General features: G+C 39.5%; 1 protein-coding gene across 4 annotated transcripts; it reads right to left on the reverse strand.

The window, feature by feature from the left end:
* Positions 1–286: 286 nt before the first annotated feature.
* On the reverse strand, positions 287–22,446 carry RHOH (ras homolog family member H). 4 transcript variants are annotated; one of them, XM_039542528.1, is made up of 4 exons: positions 22,129–22,446; positions 20,650–20,753; positions 13,451–13,565; positions 287–4,239 (listed from the first exon to the last, which is right to left on the reverse strand). In XM_039542528.1, the coding sequence occupies exon 4, from the start codon at positions 4,006–4,008 to the stop codon at positions 3,433–3,435; it is 576 nt and encodes a 191-aa protein (XP_039398462.1). In that variant the 5' UTR covers positions 4,009–4,239; positions 13,451–13,565; positions 20,650–20,753; positions 22,129–22,446; the 3' UTR covers positions 287–3,432. The 4 variants fall into 4 exon arrangements, with proteins under 4 accessions (XP_039398462.1, XP_039398463.1, XP_039398464.1 ...); XM_039542529.1 differs by lacking the exon at positions 13,451–13,565; XM_039542530.1 differs by lacking the exons at positions 20,650–20,753; positions 22,129–22,446 and adding an exon at positions 17,769–17,788.

Genomic DNA, 22,446 nt, shown 5'->3' on the forward strand with positions numbered 1-22,446 from the left:
GGGGGCATCTTGATAGCCAGTAATCACAGCAGCATGTAGCCGATAATCACCGCAAGAGGTCTTGGCATAAGACTTATTATTCTGCAATACATAAAAGCAGCACTTTTAATCAAACTGAACCCAAGAAGAGAAGATAATCTGTTAGAGCCTTTTTAAAAATATATATCCAGAAAAAAATGATTGGCTAAATCAGGTTAGACATCAGTTACTCTGGTAATAAGCACCATAGAAATGTCTATAAATAAATAAAGTGAGAAGATTTACAATGACTCATACTTTTTGCACCCATTTTTTAATGTTCATGACATTAACAATCGTTAATCTTTAGTTAGGCTTACAGAAAACACAGTTTTCAGTAATGAAGGAATATAAGATTTGATAAGGAAAAAAAAACCATGGTGGTTGCCAAGGCTAAAGGGTTTTCATCGAGGACCTCATCCTGCAAACATCTGTGCATCTGAATGATGTTACTCATGTGAGGAGTCCCACTGAGTTCAAATTCATTTACTAATAGGCTAGTTTTTAGTGTTTCTCTAGGCAATGGGCTTGCACTTTGTGCCTAAAATTTTGCAGACAGAGGTGGCGGAACTTAAGAGAGGAATACAGGTAAGCTGAGAACTGACTGGAGCCCCTCTGCTGTGATCCTGGGTGCAAGAGTTTGAAAGGATTTAAAACAAGTATAAATGACCCGTATGAACCCAGTACTTGTTTGTAATGAAAGGGTCTCCCTTGAGAGCACACTGGAAAGTTTACAGTAGACGTAAATGTTTATCAGCCTGGGACTCAATGGTGTAATAAACACTTCAAGTGCTTTGTGCCCACTTGCAGTTCAAGGGCATACCCTGGAAACATTTGCTCACATTAGTAATTTTATTCATAGGAATAGTCCCACTGAACTCAGTGTTTAAACCACAGTGTATGACTCTGCCCATTGCTCCTACTTAGCTACAATTCCAAGAGGCAGGTAATATACAAGCAATTGGCTGATACCAAAACTAAGTAACCATGGGATCTCATTATGGAACCCTTCCTCTTTCAACCCTCAATTCCTGCTCTATTGTTTGCTACTCACACTCACTGAGTCATGTCTTAAATTGTTCTAGAGGGCACCTAGTATGCTTCGGAGCACCATATAAACAATAACCATCATTATTTTGTCTCATGCGAGTTCATGTCTGCAATTGCTGGGAAGAGCAGGACTTAATTTGCTAAGTTCTCTTTAGAGAAACTCTGATAGCCTACCAGCATGGGAGCAGCACCCTGAGGGTACCCAGTTCATTCCCCAGGTGAGAACCATAGCTATATTTGAACTACAATTTGCTTGCTAAGGAAGACAGACCCACCCAGCACTGGAGGTGTCTAAAAACAGTAAGTCAAAGTCCTGAGGTTCTTACTCAGTTTTGAATCAGACAAGTTATTACACCCACACGCCCATCCAAATGCTAGCAGGAGTTTGCCCAAATAAGGACTCAGTGAGAACAGAGACAGATCTTTCTCCCAGGATCCATGTGTAAAGAGGATCCTTACTCCTACAGAATGGGGAAGTGTTGCCTTCCGTGGCACCATCTCCTCAGACCCTACAGAGAGCAGAAAGGGATGGGTTGAGCTAGAGGTGGAAAGGAGAGGGCTGGGTGCACTGCGTACGTGACTAATCTATCTCCCCACACACATCTATCCTGGCAACCACAGGGCATCCTTTGTAAAGCCCCCACAACCTAAGGTTGTGTTAAGTTTTGTGCAGTGCCCAACTGCGCTGTGGAACCCCCTGGAAGGCTGCCGTGGGCAGGGAAAGCCCTATGCATGGGGTCATAGGTGCTGGAACTAGGGCTGTTGGGAGTGCTGCTGCACCCCCTGGCTCGAAGTTGTTTCCACTATATAGAGGGTTTACAGTTTGGTTCAATGGCTCTCAGCACCCCCACTATACACATTGTTCCAGAACCCCTGTATGGGGCAAGAGTCACAGGGGTGTGGCGGCACAAAAGGCCCTGATTCCCAGTGAGACCAGTGCATATCTCAGAGAATCCACAGGTTGTGTGTGTTGAATGACTGCCATCCTGAAAGGGGGGCAAAGCCCACCTTTGCCCCCAGTAGATTTATCCCATGCAAACCCATATGCAGGTTTTCTCTGCAGGGGCATAATCTAACCCCAAGGATTTGATCCTAAATATTGTTAGTCTCCTCTGGTAAGTAAAGGATATTGAATTATATCTTGCAGAAATCCAAAGTAATTACACTTGGCTTCCCAGTTCCAGAGATTGTTTGTTGCGGATTCAATTTATATCAATTCAATGTCACCATGTATTTGATTACCCTTAATATGTGAGATTATTGGTTTCAACAAAACCTCTGTTCAGAAAAATGTTCATTAAAAAAATGTGAGTGAGAATTTTAGTGCTTATGAAAAATGTCTGTCATCCCTGGAGACTGAAATCTTCTGCCAGCAGATCAGGGGCAGCACATTGCCTGATGATGTGAGCATCCCTGCACTGTCCCATCCGGGAGCCTAAAAGTTCTATCTGGGAGCCAGCACCTCTAGGAATGAGAGAGCACGTCAGTCTCCTCTGGCCCATTCAGTCTTTGACCTCTTTGCTGAGACAGTCACCAAATGCCAAGTTTGGCAGGTTTTCCGATTTAGTCATCAGTCTGCTGGGAACTGGGCTGAGGCGATAAAATAAATATTATGTAAGACACAGATCAACTATCAATAATTTTTGGTCACTTCCAGACTGGGTAAGTTGGATTTGAACCAGCAAAGGTGAAAGATTCTGTTCCATTAATGATCCCCAGTATTCCAGCCCTCACCCCCATTGCTAACATACTGTATTGGGGGCTTTACGTCAATAAGAACCGCAAGAGTTTGGTCCTAGGAGACTGTTTCACAGATATGACAGTTTGCATTTGTGGTTAGCTAGAGAAAACAAACTATATTAGAGGAGTTTAAAACAAAATGTACAACTGGCTTTTTAAATTAAATATACAATGATCAGATTATATATACAAAGTTCTTAGAGTCAAAAACTCAGCATGGGAAGTTACGTCAGCAGGAATTTCAGGCAAAGCAGAGGCCTTCTATCATTAAATAAGTGCAGACAAATAAACCAACAATAGAAATGAAAAATTAAAGAACACAGATATTATCCATAAGTCTCCAGTTCAGGCTCACTCCAGTCCTCTGTGACCAGGCAGCCTAGAGTAAATTAGCTCATTTACAGTTTTGTGGAGAAAGGAGAGTTAGCTGCACTTTTCATGTTCAAAGGCATTATTAATGGAAAGGGAAAAGCCAAGTCAGGTAGCAAGTACATCTGGCCCATCAGGAACACTAGCATGGTGATCCTACCAGAGGTCCTGCCTTGGCTCACCTTCCATTTTCTATGCTGATGTACTTCTGTTCAGGGGAAGAAGTAATGCGGCTAATAGAGTAATAAAGGGACTTCAAAAGATCCTGCACTCATTAACGGAGAAGAGTTGCCTTCTCGTCTGTTTTCGGGCTTGATTGACTGCAGTCCGGACTGCATACTCAAACACCTGCTGCACTCCCCTGTTGCTGAGAGCAGAGCACTCCAAGTAGCCTTTAGCTCGGACCTCCCGGGCCAATCGCTTCCCATCAACTGAGCTGATGCAGGACAAGTGATGGGGTCCTGTTTCCCGCTGGTCAGTTTGAGTGGCCACCACTAAAACGGGGATTCGAGGTAAATGGCTTCTGATCTCACCAATCCATTTATTCCTCAGGTTTAAAAAGGAGTTGTGGTTGGCCACTGAATAGCACATTAACACCACGTCAGCCTGTTGGTATGAGATGGGGCGGATGCCTTTGAAGGCATCACTGCCTGCTGTGTCCCAAAGGCCTAGGCTAATCTGGACACCATCCATGAAGACATCCACCCCTGTGTTTTCATACACTGTGGGCTTGTAGGTATCGGGAAAAGTCTCAGAGGTGAAACGTACCAAGAGTGATGTTTTCCCCACAGCGGTATCTCCCACCAGCACGCACTTGATTGAATCCAGCATTTTCTCAAATTCCACCTCAAAACACAACGTTTCAGCTCAGCAAGAGCAGGAGCCGTAGAGAAAAAGAGAGTTCTCAGGGACCTTTTGAAATAATCTCCATTCAGTAGGAATTCATCCAGATTCTTTAATTTCTCAAGACCCGAGAGTTTCACTTGAGTACAAAATCCCCTTCTCTCCCACACAACTGGGTGATGCTATCAGCTGAATGCTTCACTGAGTAAAACGAGCTTCCTGAAAGAGAAAAAATAAAACGTAACATTTATATACCACCTTTGTTCTAATCCAGTGAAAATGCATCATTTATTGTAAATTTCTCTGGACATCAATTTGGGCAGCTCCAAACAGTGTTCTAATGCAAGTATTAATTTCATTCCCTAAAGCCACACAGATAGCACCAATTAATGTAAAAAAATATCTTTCTAGGACAATAATCATCTTTCTCTAGTCCAAGCATTTGTTACATTAGATACCACTCAGGTTTCTCACTCAGCAAACGGGGTAAGATTTTAAAAATGCCTAAGTAATTTCTAAGTCCCACTGACTTTCAACAAGACTAAGGCTCCTAAGCATCTAAGTCACTTTTGAACATGCGAGTTAGGCTTTTTAGGCACTTTTGAAAATTTACGCACCCTCTCCAGCAATGCTCTTCAAATGCAGCACATGAAAAAAAAATACACACTAATTGATTTGATTATTTAAATAATTCAACAATCAAAAACAATATGCAACCTCTCAGATAACAATGAAGCGTGGTGGGGTGGGGGGAGTCTTTAGATTATAAATCTTGTGTGATGGGAACCCTTTTAGTTTTACAAATGGTGCAGTAGCTACTGGAGGGGGAAAAAAATGCTTAAAATCTCTTTGTTGCAAATCTCTTTTAAAAAAACAGGCCAGAAGAGCAAACCAAATAAATATATTCCCCTTCCCAACAGTTACATTTTGTTAACTGTATGCAATCAATTCAAAATTTAGATAGTTTTAAAAACTGAGTTAAAGTAGTTTCGAGCATTACACCTGCTCTGGAGACCCTTACCAGTATTTAAGGTTTTACAATCACATTTTCCTATTTTTGTAAATGTTTCTCTCTTCCCCAATTGCTCTGCGAAAGAGTCACACAAACAACAGGGGGAAACTAACTGTCTGATTGTACAGGGGAAAGAGTGAAACTGACTATACACTAAATGTTGTCAAATTCAGTAACTGAAAAACTAAAGAAAAATAACTTTCCCTTCTTCTCTTTCTAGTCTTAGATGTTCTGAATAATAATAGTAGCTTAAAAATATGAGTTTAATTGCTAAATTGACAATGTCCCTCTAATGTGTATTTTTCACTTAAATAATTGATTTCCATTCCATCCCCTTCTTTTGTTAAGAGGGGAGACAGTTCTGGAGTTTATTTGTACAGACAAAAATTATCACCTCACCATAAAGTGCAGAAGAATGCTCTGTAGTTTACAACAGCCAACTCTAGTTTCAACTATCCCAGCATTTTGCTCTCCTAGCTATACATTTCTAGTATATTTAGTGCTTCTACTGATTTCACAAAGAAAAAAAAAAGTTGGACTTGCAATGCATTTAACTAGCATTGACAGTGCAATTCACTGCTTCCATTTTATAATCAGGCAGTGTCCAACCTCCTGTGGGATTGCCTACAGCATGGGCATGTCTTCTGCCACATGAGCCAACCGAAAGAAGATAAACATACAAGCAATCTGACTTGTACTCAAGGGAGTATTTTATTTTATAAATGCTGCTTCAAACCCTCAATTTTCATACTGATTTCTTGTTACTGGTATTTAGAAGAGAGTCATTGCAACAGGCGGTATTTCCTGGCTTGCAAACACAATGTCCGTTTCCAACCCTTACACGATGGATTCTGAGAATTCAGATAAAGACTGAATCACATCCAGGTGCCCTCCTGTGTGTCAGGAAATGAACAAGAGCATGAATGAAGAAATCCTCTCACGTTTGCTTGATACCACAGAGTGTCTGGTGTATAATTTACTTTTAAAACTGTGAGTAGTAACCTGTAAAAGTTTAACCCCCCCATGGAATAGATTTCACTCAGAAAAGAGCATTCCAAGTAAATCAAACTCGATTTTTAAAAAAATAGAAATATAATACTTGAAAAGCACACACTGGATGTGCTGTTCAATTATTTAAGCATGTTTATTGGAGTGCTGCTATACTTGAAAATTGTATCAATGTTACCATGATAAAGCCCTGTATTCCAGTGGCTTATAACTCAGACATAACCATTTGCTCCTCTATTAAAATTCAGCATAAAAGAACTACTCTCCACAGCACAAATTTCTTTAATTCATTTTCAATCCTATTAGTCTGGTTATTTTTAATATATTTGAGAGGGAAAAAATAGAAGTTAGCAGTTCATGATGCTTTTTGGTTTTCTCTACACTAAAAAGTGAGACCGACAGAAACACAGCGGTGGCATACAATTTGCCCTTAATCTGATTCTTTTGCTCTGGATATTATGAAAATAAAATAGAATGATGGCTAATATAGTAAAAACAGACTAATGAGCCTGCTATTACATGTCCTAGCACTGATACACACTGACTAGTACTGACACATACTTACCGGTACTGACAAGTCCCGTCACAAAAGCATATGGCTGTTTTTAAAGTAAAGGGGGTAAAACTACAATCCTTGGATAAATGAAACTAAAAGGAACCCAGTAAGGGCCATTTTCTGATTCCTCTTGAGTGGGTGTTTCCAAGGGCTGAGGGACCTCTACCCTGATCTAGATCTGGCTTTATTTTTGCTATCAGCTGCAGTTTGCATTCTACCATATGTTATACGCACTAAATAAATGCATATTCGATTTGGGATTTTAATTACACAAAAGCCAAAAATGCCAGATGTAAAATTCTCACACAACTTTCACTGTAATTGCCAACTATCTGTGCAAAACAGTAGGGTCTTAAATGACATGATCACACAACATATGTACAAAATTCCACCTACATCCATGAAAGTTTACAAGAAAAGATGCAATTTAAGCATACATCAAGCATGCACAGTTCATCTCACCGACAAAGTCTTACTGTAAAAAGAGTATTAAATTTCAGTGTAGGCAGTAAAGAAAACACTGCACAAGTAAAGCTAAAGCTATACAAGTCAGTTTAAACCTAAATGAAGTATACATACTACTTGATGTCCTTTAAAAAGTCCTGTTGGAGGGGCAGTACTAAACCTCGGTTTAAGAGCAAAAGTGGCAACACAACACACTGCATAAGCACCTGCAAGGCTAGAAAAAAATATTGCAGTTCCTTTCCACTGCATTGTATTATAGAATGTGCCAAATAATATATCACATTGCCCAGTTCTGTGTGATCACCAAATAAAAGACCCTATTAGAAATGCCGGCTGACGGGTAGAGTAAAGGTTGCTAAGAGAAATTTAAATCTGAATTTCCTAACTTCTGTGTGATCAACCTTAATGCAGATGTAGATGTTTTGCATATAATTTTAAAGAAAAAGACAGAAAGTGAGTAAAGATTTAAAATATCACTAGGGAGATTTCCCAAGGCCCGAATAGGAGATAGGTACTCCCTTTGCATTGTCTTTCAAGAGGAGCTGGGTGCCTAAATGCATTTTGTGCTTTTGAAAAATTCTCCCCTCCCCCACAACCCCTAAAGGTAGAATATTTGGGGGAAAACTGTAAATTAAAGAAATATTAAAAAAACAAGCAAGGAAGGATGGATTGCAATAGGATATAATGGAAACCTACAGAATCCTGGATCCAATTAAGTTGATGGCAAAATTCCCACTAATTTCAATGGGGCCAGGATTTTGCTTCCTCCTGTCTCTCCCCCCGCCCCATCTCAATCATTGATACACACTGATACCACAACTGAATCATGTCATCTACTGAACTAATGGCCAAATAGTGTCCAGTACCTGCATGCGTGCACATTGTGGGGAGAAGGCAAAAGAAACCCTCCTTCCATTCACCACCCATGAGGAGGTTAATCACATGGGACTCTCTGAGCTCAGGGACTTCCAGGACTGTATGTAAACTCTGGCAACACTAAGGAGAGTAAAGCCACAACCTTACACCTCTGCATACGGAGCGGTGGAGCTAGCTGGGCACAGAGAGGAGCAGATGCTGCTCCCTCCTTCTCCTGGAATTGTGCAGTATCCATGCTCCCTGGAGTTCCAGAGTCTGCTTGCTCCATGCACAATGCATCCTAGAGCTCCCACTGGCACAACTGTGCCTCCATCACACTCAGTGGGAGACCGAGGCCATTTGACATAATCAAGCCATATCTGATTGACGGTATCTAAGACTCACCACCCTTGTGTAGGAACAGCAGCTGCCCTGGGCCTCATCCTTTACACATGCATTTGAGTACCTTTGCTCACATCAGTAGTTGGTACTTGATGCAAGTAAAGGCACAAGATTTGTTTGTGTGGTTGCAGAATCAGGCCCTCTAATGATTAATTTTACCATATATACCGAACAGTTTATAATCTGTAACGGTTACAAAAAAAAATAAGTAGAAAGACTAATGCATAAGTGACTTCTTGGAAAAATACTTAAACACTGCAAAGCCTGATGTGGTTTGTGAGTAGTACAGGAAAGTAACCAGGGCCCTGATCCTGCAGTGGGCTCCACATGGGAGCAGTGGGCTGATGACACAGCTCATTGCAGGATCAGGGCCTGAGTGAGTATATATCACATGAAGAACTAGCTTTACTTGTGAGGAAACAATTCCAGGCACAAATTGATTCAGGAACATTTATAGCTTAATGAGGCAGGTTTATCTGCTGAACCAAATGAGACTGATTTTCAATTTCACTAGAAAAAATGCTGGCTTCTAGTTTAAAGCATAGAATGTCATCAAGTGTGGTCAAACATCTACATGAAAACACATCCCTGAGCTCAGAAAGAGGCATCAGGAACTCCAACATTCTTATCCTATCTTTGATACTCCTGGGGGTTAATTCTGTACCATTGCAAATGTGCAGAATGTATGTCTGCTGTGGATTTCTTTGCTTCCCCACAGAAAAATGACTTTTTGACAGGGAAGCAAAGGGAAGCCACAAGAGTGGTCATGTGACCCTCTCCACCCGTATGTTTCAGGTGCCCAGGGCAGCGGGCAGCGAGGTAAATCACTGTGAGGCAGGGGGCGGAACTGGGAAAGACCCATCTGGTGGCTCCTATCCTGTAGCAGGCTCAGCTGCTAGTCCTGGCTGGGCTGGGGAGGACAGGACTTCCTCTTCCCCTCCATGGCATCCAGGCCGGGTCTGACCCACAACCATATTTCTTCCCCAACTGCAAATCTGCCCTCTCCCTACTTCCTGCACCCATCGCTCCTCAGCTGAAGTGGGAGGGATCCCTGTACAGGGAACTGCTCCCCCATCCACTCAACCACCGTGCATCCAGACACCCTCATACCCAAACCCTCCCACTGAGCCTCACTCCCCTGCACTCCTTGCACCGTCTCAGGTCCTTGTGCTGTGTCAGGGCTGGGTGTAGCCTCACCGCTAAGTCCGTTTCTTGGTGGGGGATCTGCACAGTGATCTCCCACTTCTGTGCAGCCAGTGGCCTGTGATCCCTAATGACATGCTGGAGCCTCCACATTTATTTGACAAATAAAATTTGCAGAATTTTAAAATACTGTGCACAGGATTTTTAATTTTTTGGTGCAGAATTTTTCATATTTTGGCACAGAATGTCTTCTAGGTAGTTTGAAAATGATTCCAGCCTTCTCTAAACTAGGATTTGGATTAGTTAACATGTGTACAAAGAATAGTGTAGCCAAGGCCTTTAACACATGCTAGTCTGGTTGGCCAGCCAAAGATTAAATACACTGCATATGCTAAGTATTATCATCATTATCCTGCGACTACTCCTGTAACTGGAATTTACTGTAATTCCCATAACTATCAGTATCTGAAATGGTTATATCATGGGCTTTAACACTGCATAGACAACTATTAATGAGAGTTGTTGCAGGGAAAGGATGTTGAGAAGTGCTCATGCTGAAAAAGATTTCCAAATGCTCTACACAATTTAAATTCGTTGCATAATATTTCTATCCATGCCCTATCCTTTTGCCCATTCACATAACTCCCATTGGCATCAGTGGGTGTTCCACCACAGAGAAGATAATGGCCCAGAATATGGTCTCTAGATCTTCTCCTGTCCTATTCTCTCTCTCATATGTGTATTATAATTGTTGTACATTCAAATTGTATGCCACATATATAACTATATCTGTAACCCCTCTTATTTTACACATATACGAGGCTCTTCAGAGGGCTAGTGAGGAAATAGCATAGTAGTGGAAATGTCTGCTTATCACATACAGCTATATATCTCCATCTCAACTGATACAGCCAGAACTGTGGTTTGCAGTACTCAGTGTCTGGAGGAGACTGGGGAATGGATGAGGGCTAGCTGGCTGATTGGTTGGGGGAAGTAGCCAGAAGATATGGTAGGAATAATACTGGCCCCTTTGATTGAGGATGTGGGCAGGGCCGGCTTTAAGCCGATTCCCCCAATTCTCCGGAATTGGCCCCCCCGCCTAAGAGGGCCTCACACCCGCGCCTGAGAGGGCCCTGCGCCTTAGGCGTCTTTTAATTTTATTTTTTTTTACTCACCTGGCGGCAGGGGGGGTCCGCTCCGGGTCTTCGGCGGCATTTCAGCGGTGGGGAGGTCCGCTCCGGGGCTTCGGTGGCATTTCGGCAGCAGGGGGTCCTTCGGTGCTGTGGAAGACCCGGATCAGACCCCCTGCCGCCAAAGTGCCGCCGAAGCCCCAGACCGCCACCAGGTATTCAAATTGGGCCCCGCCGTTCATAAAGCCAGCCCTGGATGTGGGTCTGCCATTTGTAGATCAGGTTCACAGTCTGGGGATCTGGTTAGACTCCCAGCTGGTATTAGAAAGTCAAGTAGCTGCTACAGTTTGGATTAGTTTGTTTTCATCTCCACAGTGCCCTAAGGTAGTGCCTGTTTCTTTCAGATACAGACCTTGCAACTGCCATCCATGCCTCTGTCACCGCAAGTTAGAATATTGCAATGTATGGACTACATATTAAATCCATCTGGAAACTGCAACTGGTGCAGAATCCAGGACCCCACTTGCTAGGCAGGGTTTCTTTTCATGAAAATGTTCAACTAGTGATACTCAGACCGAGGTTCACGAACCTCAAGTGGCTCTTTAATGTGCCTCCTGCAGCTCTTTGCAGCACATGATATTAAACCACTGTGTGATTTAATTATTAACCAATCTAAGTTATTAACCAATCAGGATGCTTTTACTATGTTAGTAACCAATTGTAGTTGATAAAATAATAATACTTGGTCAGTCATTTTGCTGATATTATATATATATATATATATATATATATATATATAAAACTAAATATTTCCTCAGTCATACTGTTTAAATACGAATATACAGTACTATAGTAAACGAAACAATACATTCACTAATATGGCTCTTTTGGGTAATGTTGATCACTAATTTGACTCCTGAACTACTGAGGTCTGAATATCACTGTGTTAAACCAATGCTCTATTATCTGCACTAACTGCCTATTAGTTTGTAGTTTGATTTTAAGATGTTGCTTTTGACCTGTAAAACCCTGAATGACCTACCTCTCTATGGGTATGTCTACACTGCCAGCTGGCAAGCGTAATTTCCAGCACAGGTAAACAGACTCAGCTTGAGCTATCACCTAAAAATAGCAGTGTGAACTCTCCGGCGCTGGTGGTGGCTTAGCTAGCCACTCCAGTGCAAGCCCACCCAACTTCCTGAGTCCGAGCTCAGGTACTAGCCAAAGATGCCGCCAGTGCCGCATTGTCCACTCTGCTATTGTAGGTGCTACCTTGAGCTGAGTCTGTTTACCTACGCTGGGAACTACATCTTCCAGCTGTAGTGTAGACATAAGACAACATGTCTCTTCATAAAACAGTTGCAGTCTGTGGAAGCATTTGAGCTATGGCACCATTGGTATGAAAGAGAAGGCGGGGGTGAAGGGGATACTGCCTGCGGGTTTTCCATTAGGCCCCCACACCTTTGCAACTCTCTTCTCTCAGGTGGTCCATAACAGCCTTTATTCAATTTGTTAATTTGCAGAGCAGGCTACAAAGTCCCTCTTTCTTCCTGTCCAAGCAGGAGCAGGGAGAAGGGTGAGGTTGGCAGGCTATAGTAATTTAATTGGTAAGGTTTTTTAAATGTCTGTTATATTTATGTTACTGCTGGTGTAGTGTTGTTAGTGCATAATTGCTAGAATTATGATCAATTGCTAGTTTATGATTAATTGTAGTTTTAAGAAATTGTAAAAGTGCTCAGAGGTTGTGATGAGCACTCTTTATATGGTTACTATGCATTTAAATAAATAAATGAGAATATACACCTTCCATGTCTTTCTGAAGTTAGGATAACAAACCACACATGCTAAATCTTTACTTTCAAACCTTGAGAACGTTGTCTCAAAACTAAATTTCTTCAAACAAGTCAAAGACACCAGTCCCAATTCAAACCTGTGAAATTTAACAAAGATTTTCAGTTTTCTAAATAAGAAAACTGGAAGGTAAAGACTTTTTTCTTTTTTTAAAAGAAAGAAAGAAAGAAAGAAAGAAAGAAAGAAAGAAAGCTGTCTTTTTATCACCTACATGCAACTCAAAACCAGCCAAACATCCTGGAGTTAAACTTCCCTAAAAATATTCACATCTGAGATGAGACAAAGCATGAACATTTTGAACTCCTAAAATGCTTTTTCAGATGGTGTAAAGCTTGAAACTAAAAACAAGGGATAAAGGCCAAATTTTCAGACATTTGTAACTATGTTATTATTAAATAGGCTACCTCATGCCCTCAGTTTTGAGACTGAAATCCCCATTGCTGAGAATGGGGATTTCTACTTCAACGTGGGTAGCATGATATGGCCCAGCAGTATTAACGAAGAAAATTAAGAGGTGAAGCCCCATACTGTGATTATTTGTGTCTGATCACACTTTTGATACAACCACATCATGAAAATTAAACATGCACACCCATGAATTAGAACAACCTTAAAAGGTCAAAAAAGTCTGAGTAAAGGGCTGATATTTTGGGTTCCTGAACTAGTGAAGTCAATGGGAACTATGAGTGCTGAGTACCTCTGATAATCAAGGCATGGATCAGGTGGATCCTTAAACCACCTCATTCTCATTGTGCTTAGGTACGGAGTATAGTACGAAATGTCTGATAACTCACTATTTGGGTGCCCAAGACACAGCAGTAAATGACTGATTTTCAACACTAACCCCTGTCTCCTGCCCAAATTCATATGAGGTTACTTCCTGGAGGTGAAATTCACCCTTTACGGGGGGCCAGTACAAGTCCCTGATCCAACATCCTTTGAAGTCAATGGAAAGGGAACATCGGGTCACGCCCTAAGAAAGCGATGCACAGGCCTTTTACTGGTTACCTGAATAGGGGTGAACTTCATCCATTGTGCCATGTAAAATTGTTCTGGTACACTGTATATTGGATAAAATAGCCTTTGTTTCCCATCCTCAGCTGTAACACCTTTTTGTTCTATGCTGTTAAATAATTCAAAATTTTTACATCAGATGTGGCTACATTTCAGTGGTTTTTATGCATATACATATTGGGGGGTGGAATTCTACACACATACACCCATATTTATCTAAGATACTTAATGGCCCCCATTAGGGTATGTGTATCCACCAATGAAATACAGCTACTTCTGTGTGTGCATCTAGGTATAGATATGCACACACACACACACACTACATAGTTAAACTTATATAAACACACTCACATTATAGTCCTATTACATGTACATATTATGAAGAGACATCTTTCCATAATTAAAAATTACTTAGGTTCCAGTCCTAAGGCCATGCCTAACTTCAGTATAATCAAACCAAAGGTCCAATCTTGTAACCATTTAGGCATGGAAATAGTCTCATTGACTTCAGTTGCACTGCTTGTGTGTGAAGTTTTTCACATGTATAAGGGTTTGCAGCACTGGGCCCCAAACCACGTCAAATTTCTCATGATGACACATCCTACTTTAAACACAGAACTTTTTTTTTGAAGTATGAGGTAAATCAGAAAAGACATATCTATGGTAACATATATATTATGTAACTATTTATATAATATTTGGTAAAAACATTTTTAGCGGTTTAACTCTTTAAAATCCTTCTATTGTGTTTTGTTTTACTGAAGTTCAGGTATTGATTTCTCTACAGATAGGACTTATCACGAAGTCTGGTGTCTTTCACTGTTTTTGTTTGAATTTTTAACACCCATTAGGAAGTAAAATGTACATAGAGCGTCCATCCCTCATGCACACACAATGGATTCAAATCTGTGTATAAAATTAATATATACCTTTATTCAGAATATGGCACTATTTGCCAACCTGGGTAGGTATATAGCTATATGCACAAATCAATCAGTATATATTTAAAAAACATGAACAATTCAATAACGAATCTATACATTCATGTTTACTAAAACACACATACACACACATATATATAAATACACTCATACACATGCAAATATATATATATAGATGAGATAATAGATTTTTAGTCTATAAGGTGCCACAGGATTCTTTGCTGCTTCTAGATTTTTATATACGCAAATGAATGGAGACAAACAGACATAAATAAATTACACAGTCACTTACATGTAATTACATTTCTATTCTATGTGTACATACTAATATTTATATTCAAATCATTACAATTTTTCTATCCTCTATTGTATGTGTCTATGCATGCATTTATATGTAAATCCTATAACTATATAATCTAAAACAAAATACAAAAATTTAAAAATCTGGAAATCCTCACACAAAAATCTTTAGTTAAAGATAGTTGAGGTTAAAAGGATGTTGTGTCTTTGCACATTGTCCAAAGCTCATTCCAGTCCATGGGAGTCTTTCCATTGATTTCAGTGAGCTTTGATCAGGCCCTTGGGGAGGGACTGTCTTCTTGTTACTTGTTTATACAGTAACTATCAAAATGAGGCCTTGGTCCATGACTGAGGAAGGGGGGAGGGGCTCAGACACTACTATAATAAAAATAATAAATTATAATACTACAGTTAATACCAAAATATAGATTTGTATACCTCCCTGTCATATACATATAAAAACCTCCAAATGTTAAAAAGTCTGGAAATGCGTCTGTAAGCTGTCCAGTCACTTCCCCCCTGCTGGGTAGTAATAACTGGCCACCCACTCGTACTGCAACCATTTTCATTTATCCACTCAAACTTTAGCTTTGCCCCCGTTGTTTCATTGTTTAATTGAACAAAGGTGTTGGTTGCTAAATTAGGGGCGCGTATGTTCCTTACAAAGTGCACATTATAGGTTTTTAAAACATTAGGATCTCAAAGCCCAGCCCTACTTCTTCTGACTTCAGCGGGAGTAGGAGCAGACTCTCTATGTTTAGTATGATATGTAGTATTTGTATGTGCTTTATTACAGGGGGATGTGCTCAGGGAGAGGAAAATTAATAATGCAACACAGAATTGGAATGTTTCATGGAGGTGTTAGGTGTAGGGGAGGGATTTGGTGCTGTTGTTCCAAGTATGGGGATGTGCGTACAAGATATTCTATGTTGAATTTGTAACTGTTTTGTGTAACAAATAACGTATCTTGTATTTCATAGTGAACAATTCAGGATACATTGATACATTATGGTGAACATTTATATTTTCCTGTATTTCATGTCTGAAGTTATGTGTTGATTTTTAATGGGGCAAAGGTAAAATTGAGTGAGCTGTAGAAATTTGGTGAGGTGGCGAATGATGAATGATTAATTATGTCAAGGTAGTAAGGAACCGACTACATACTTTAACCGTGTATTTCCAGAATTGCCAATGTCCACCGTTTCTGTCTTGTGTGTATGGTAGGCAGGTATAAAATCTTTAGTTAGATGTTAGCTATAGCAAGTGGTATCCCCCTTTCGAACCTAACTATCAATTACAGTTTTGTGTGGCAATATGTCTGTACCTAGTTAGCAAATCACTTTATAAAGCACTTTGTGGATGGAAGGTTATTATTCCTGCATTTGGTGGTTTAACCTATTTAACCCCACTTTTTTGTATTTAATTTATATGTGGCTACCTTGCAAGGTCTATTCCATTATCCAGTCTTCATGTACTTTATACTGTACAGTTGTAAAATTGGTGTAACAGCATATTTATGGAATACACTGGAAAGGCTCCTTTCCCACATTCATAGCTTCCCTAGGAATGCTTTATTTTAACAAAAGAAATTGAATACAAAAGTATGTATAAATGGCACTGAAGTCCCCTTTCCTGCTCACACGGAGTCACAATGAAGTTCTCCAGCTGGGTGCAGGAGCCTGTGAGCATGGATCTTATTTCAGGGTCAGGGCGGCAGTTATAACAAAAAAAAAAAAAAAAAAGGGGGAGTGCCCCAGCCTTAGCAAGCTGTCATGCTTGTATTCATTTAATTTATTTTTGAAGTAGCACCTGTTGTATATAGAGGGTCAGATTTACATTGATGTATACGCCGTGCAATCCGTGATGTAAGTCTTTGTGGAATTTGGTCTGAGAACGCCTGCTTTATTTGCTTTCTCTGATTTCTGTGCAACCTTAACATCCTATCACTTTTTATATCAAATGTGTAATATTACAAGCAGCATTGGACCATATGGAATAGTTTCAGAAGAAGAAAAAACCCTCAAGGATGGATTGTCCAACTTCTCTCCACTACCAAAAATAGATACTTTATATAGACCCCTTCTTTTCTCATCCCCCAGTACAGTTTTTTTTCTGGTCAGACTTCATTTTCGATTCTTATAGCTGAAATGTCATTTTTCATCTAGTGACTGGATAATACATAGTACATGGCGGGGTACACTTTGGCAAAGTATTTCTGTTCTCTCAGAGTGGTTGGGAACTTTTTAAAGTTTTTCTTTATTGGCAAAGAAGTGTTAGCACATTTTGCATGAAATCAGCCATTTATATGAAAAAGAGACATTTTTATTGGCGATATGGCGGAATGCCACATTTTGGACTTGTATACCAACATTTGCAAAATTTGGTTTATTTGACTCAGGGGGCTTGGTCCAAGCCCATCTGGAAGTTTTATAACAACCTCCCATTCAGTATTAAAGCCTTATTGAAACATAAGTGAATTTTCAAATCTGGTTTTAGTTTTATAATAATGAAACGTCCCATCTTGAAAAGCTTTTGTTTAATTTATTTTATAACACGCCTTTGTAAAGAGAGGAAATCAAAAATACAAATGTGGTTAAAAGAAGACGCTATAAATTATTCAATATACCATACACTGTTGGAAGTAATTTGATATAATGGCCACACTTAAAACTTTCCAGTTTTTGACAAGTTTTTAAGCATAACCATTGTAAATGGAAAAATACAAAGTGCAATTTATCTATATTTCTGCTTATCCCTAAACTGACTTTTATCAGAAGGGAAAACATTTGCCTTTCCTATTAAAGTGAAAGATTTCAGGACTTTTCAAAGCCCCTGGATATGAAAGACAAGAAAAAAAAATCTTTAACTAACTACGGCCCTGGTTGCATGAAGAGAATCAGCCTTATTTTAAGTAGACACGGGTAACCTTCAAAATCAAATCAATATCACTTGAGAGGAGTAAAGAAATCAACAAATGTTACCACTAGCTCATATTGGGTGAATTTCACCTATTTTAGATTAATTTTCAACCTTGCAAACGTGTGTGCACTGAAAACAGTATTGTGCATTACCATTAACCACAATATTCATTCTGGCCTCTGCTGGAAGAGAAGGTGTTCTTTCCCTTCCCATGTATGTCGGGTCTTTCCCACACGGTGTGTCATCAGTGGTGCCCCTTTGGGAAACCCCCAAAACCAACAACAGCATCATTTTTTGGTTTTTAACATTTTTAAACATTTGATCTGCCTATTTTACTGACCCATGTGGATAAAAATATGAATCTTGAGTTCAATTACATTCACATCACATATGAATTTACAACTGCCATTGACTCCTGTGGGAGTTGGACAGAAGTATCGGAGGGGAAATAGGGTCCTTTGTGCAAAAGATATGTTTGTCCATATATCTGAAGACATAGGTAATTAGGAAAGGTAACCTAATCTGTGATAATTTATACCCCTGCTTATCCCTTTTTTCTTTTGGACATACAAACAGATAAAATCTTTGGTGAAATTCTGCTCTTAGTTCCATTGGTGCAGTCACATTAACATCAATAAGGATATTCTGATATAACTGAGAGCAGAATCTCTCAGTTGCCCTTCCTTTCTCTGGTGAGATATACATTTTAGACCTGATTATGCAGCCGCTTTATACAAGTGATTCCCATTGTTCATACTTAGCAGCTGCATAACCAGAGCCTTTGGCTCCATATTATTCTCCTCTCAACACAGATCAGAGCTCATTTGTGTGTTGGGGAGTCTTTTGGTTTTTCAGTGAACATTAGAAATTAAGCACAAATAAATTATGCTAAATATGTAGGAAAATATGTTTAATTTTATGTGACAGGGGTGATGGCAAGTCATGGGCCTCAAATTTGTTGTATGTTTCCAATAAATAGCAGTATCGGCACAATGTTTTAAAATATGTTCTCAATGGTGAGTTTGACAAGGTAACAGCCACTCTCCCTTTCTTTGTGGCTAGGTGGGAGAAGGCTCCCAAAACTATTTTCTTATTTTTTTATGGGGTCATGGCATGGTGATGTTTGAAAAACCACTGTTTTAAAAGATCCAGCTGGAGCTAGGTCAAAAAATTAAAAACTTACTTTTGTGAAAAACTGAAATGTCAACGTTGTTTTCATTCTTAAGTGTTTGAAACAGACCCATTTTTAGTGTTTTAGAAATTGTTCATGATTTTCATTCTTTTTTTCCACAAATTATTTTTAACGAAAAATATTACTGAAAAGGTAATTGAAGGTTTTAATTTAATGGTAAACAAAAAATTGCAACAAACTTTTACTTAATGTTTTCATTATTTTTAACTATAAAAAAATTTAACTTTTTGCAACAAAATAAATATTTCATTTTCAAAGGCCATTTTTCAGCTAACCACGTTGTCAATGAAAAATGACAACCAGTTCTAGATCCATGAAGTGAGAGATAGGCTAGTGTCTTGGTCTTACATGCCTTTGTGACCTTTAGATTGGTTACCGTATTTCACACTATACATGGGACTACCAGGAAAGACCAGTCAGAAGGTTCCATTAGTGCAGATACAGCAGATCTCTTGCTTTGCAAGATTGGCCACAGGGAGCTCATTACATCTCTAGTTCTATTGGTTTCCGGTCTGCTTCTGGGTGTAATGCAAAATGTTCATTTAGGCCTTTAAAGGTCCATGGTTTAGTCCTATCTACCCAAGAGATTGACTCTCTGCTGTCCACCACTGTGGTAGCTGAGATCAGTTGATGCTCTCTTGAGGTTTGCGTGACTGCGGGCTGCTTCAAGAGTGTTTTCATTGGAGGGCATTTTCCCCCAGAACTCACTTTCCACATTGGTCAGACAGAGCCAGAATTTGTTGAACTTCAGCACGTGGTGTAAAACCCATCTCTCTACTCACGATATTCCTGAGAAGGTTGGTCAGACCCTTAAGAATTTCTCTGGGAAGGTCAGGTCTACACTATAGCAGCACAGCCAAACACTGCAATGGTGCTGCTGTAGCATAGATGCTTCCTACATCGATGGAAGGGGGTTTTCCATTGATGTAATTAAGCCATCTCTATGAGAGGTGGTAGCTAGATCTATGAAGGAACTCGTCAGTTGACCTAGCCACGTCCACACTGGGGGCTAGATCGATCTAACCATGGTCAATCTAATTTTTAAATGTAGCCCAGGTCCAGTGCTAACTGGCTGGGGACGTAGACTTAAATTTATGCTCTTACTCTGGCAGATGGACTTGTGAGACATGTCCTCTGATGCAGCTAATCATTGGCAGAAAAATGTTAAATGTTTGAGGCCTGATTCTCATTTATACTGTGGCCACTTTACAGTGAACAGGCAATTTAAGGCAACTTGGCATAACAGAACAGTGTAAACTGGTCTTAGTGTAAATGAAACTCAGGCCCATATACTACAATTTAATGGTTAATGAGCTCAGAGGCTTAGACAATGGGTGGACGTCATTTATAAATACATAAACGATATAAACACATAAACGTCTAATTTTCCCATTGTAGAGCTTCTAGTCTAGTGAGTGTAAAACCCTAAAGTAAATTCAGCCAGTTCCTCCTTCAAAGGGTATTTCTTGCTGTAGGAAGTAAACTCACGTAAGCCTTCCTATAACTTTAATTCTGCCCAACATCTAAACAGTACATAGATGCCAAGTTCCTGCCTCTTTAATGAAATTGGATTTAATTATGTGATACGTATTTAAGTCATTCTTTGATGGATGAGATTAAACCACATTTTGAAATCACTTTCACATTTATGGTAACTTCAAAAGTTAAATTAATTTATTTCTATAAAAATTCTGTTAGAGTTTTTATAAATGTAAACTACTACACAATCTAATGCAAAATTCCACCTTATTTCTATAGCAGTAGAAGACAGACATACACTAGGTACAGCAAAAAGCAGGCAGATCAGCCCTGCAAGGATCAGCTAGCCTTTTTTATCCTACCTTTCCACTCTGAAAATATTTTCCTTAGGACAAATTGTGTAAAAGACGGCCTCCTCCAGATGGTCACAGCCCCACTCCTATGCCTTGTACTAATGGAAACAGCACTGAAAGAGGAGGATAGGAAAATTAAGAATTACATTCAGATTTTTATGAGTACCTGAGAGAAATCTAGACTTGGCTGTGTCTAATGGATATTATGTGATCAAGCACCCTTAGACTCTGTCCTTATCCTTATCCTTCTTACATTAGCTACCTTTTCATTGGCAAGGTGACCATTATCGAATAGCTTATACGTTTGGAGGAGCAGCCTCTGAAAACAGAAGTTTGAAATGCATGTGTATATCTGGGTTTACATGTACATACACACCACTGCATATGTAACCAGACCATGTGTTGTGAAAATAACGTACTTGTTCTATAGAAGAGAGGAGTAGCATCGAGAAGGAAGAGGAGAATTGTGTTTGTGGCCATTTAGAAGGCAAGTTAAGGACTTCATTCTCAAAATGAAGAGGTGAAAAATTATTAGGATCCTAGCTGGACCAGGCTTTAGCTGAAACTAGGAGTGGAGCTGAAGAAATCAGTACATTAAAAACCTTTTAATACTAACTTCAGTTAATAAAACATTACCATTTCACCTCTTTGAAAAAATTATTACAAAACAATTCTCATTCTAAATGTATATTGTGAAAATAAAACAATAAATTTTCCCGTCAGTGACAGTTTACTTAACAAACAAGGGATGGGATCCTCCTTTCATTTGCATCAGGTTTACGCATGTATAACTCTACTGACTTTGGTAGAGTTATTCATGATCTACACCACTGTCAATTAGATCAAAATCAGACCCAGGATTTTTAGATTTGTTTTCTATCTTTTTACCTGCATCAATTAACATATAAAGTTACTGGTATGTTCAACCTCACTTATGTCCTCCCTTTATAATGGGTCATTTTAGGCTGAAGTACCAAAAAAAACAAAAAAACCCTTAAAACACAATAAAAAATCCAGGGGCAGCGTGTTCTTTTTATGCTGAAGTAAAAAATAAGCATAAAATATAATAACAAATCCAGGGGAAGTGAACAAGGGGGACTAGGTTGTCTTTTAATATGATATCACAATAAGGAATGTTCTATTTTGTATAAAATTTGAAAGTGTAGTTTTCAAATCAAGTTTTGTAAGATGAGACAATGAGGACAGCTAAAAACACTAATCTTGATTTAAAATATATATATTTACATTAAGGCACTGGGGGGAGGGGGCAAAAATTCACCAGACACAGGATGTTGAACGTGGCTCTTGAAAATAAATGTTACGGAAGTCAAGTACTCTTAGTGCAAGTGGAGGATAAAGAAGCAAACTGGAGTTCTACGGTTTTTGTTTTTCCAATGGAATTTTCCTTGCTGGATTAACAGTAAATTTTCTTTTTTCTTAAAAGGAGGTGGGGAGAGGAGGGGAAAAGAAGAAAAGAGAATTACGTACCTTCCAAATAAGCCCGGTGTAAGAGACTGAGTTTAGTTCATCTGGTGATGGGGCAGCAGAGCCAGACGTAATGTGATGAAAAATAAGCGAGTGGTTTAGTTCAAGTCAGCTTCCTGAAGAGTTCTCAGCTCTGCCTGTGTGGGTTTTGCTGTGGGTTTGTGTGTCCTATTCTCTCTGTGATGACTCCAGAATGTACATGTAAAACCTACTCAGAGAAGGAGAGGGGGAGGGACACAGCAAGGCCCTGATGCATAAAGATTTCTCTGTCTTGCATAGTGACAGGTTTCAGAGTAGCAGCCGTGTTAGTCTGTAGCTGCA

This window comes from Mauremys reevesii, linkage group 5, assembly GCF_016161935.1.
Source record: "Mauremys reevesii isolate NIE-2019 linkage group 5, ASM1616193v1, whole genome shotgun sequence".
Lineage (NCBI taxonomy): Eukaryota > Metazoa > Chordata > Testudines > Geoemydidae > Mauremys > Mauremys reevesii.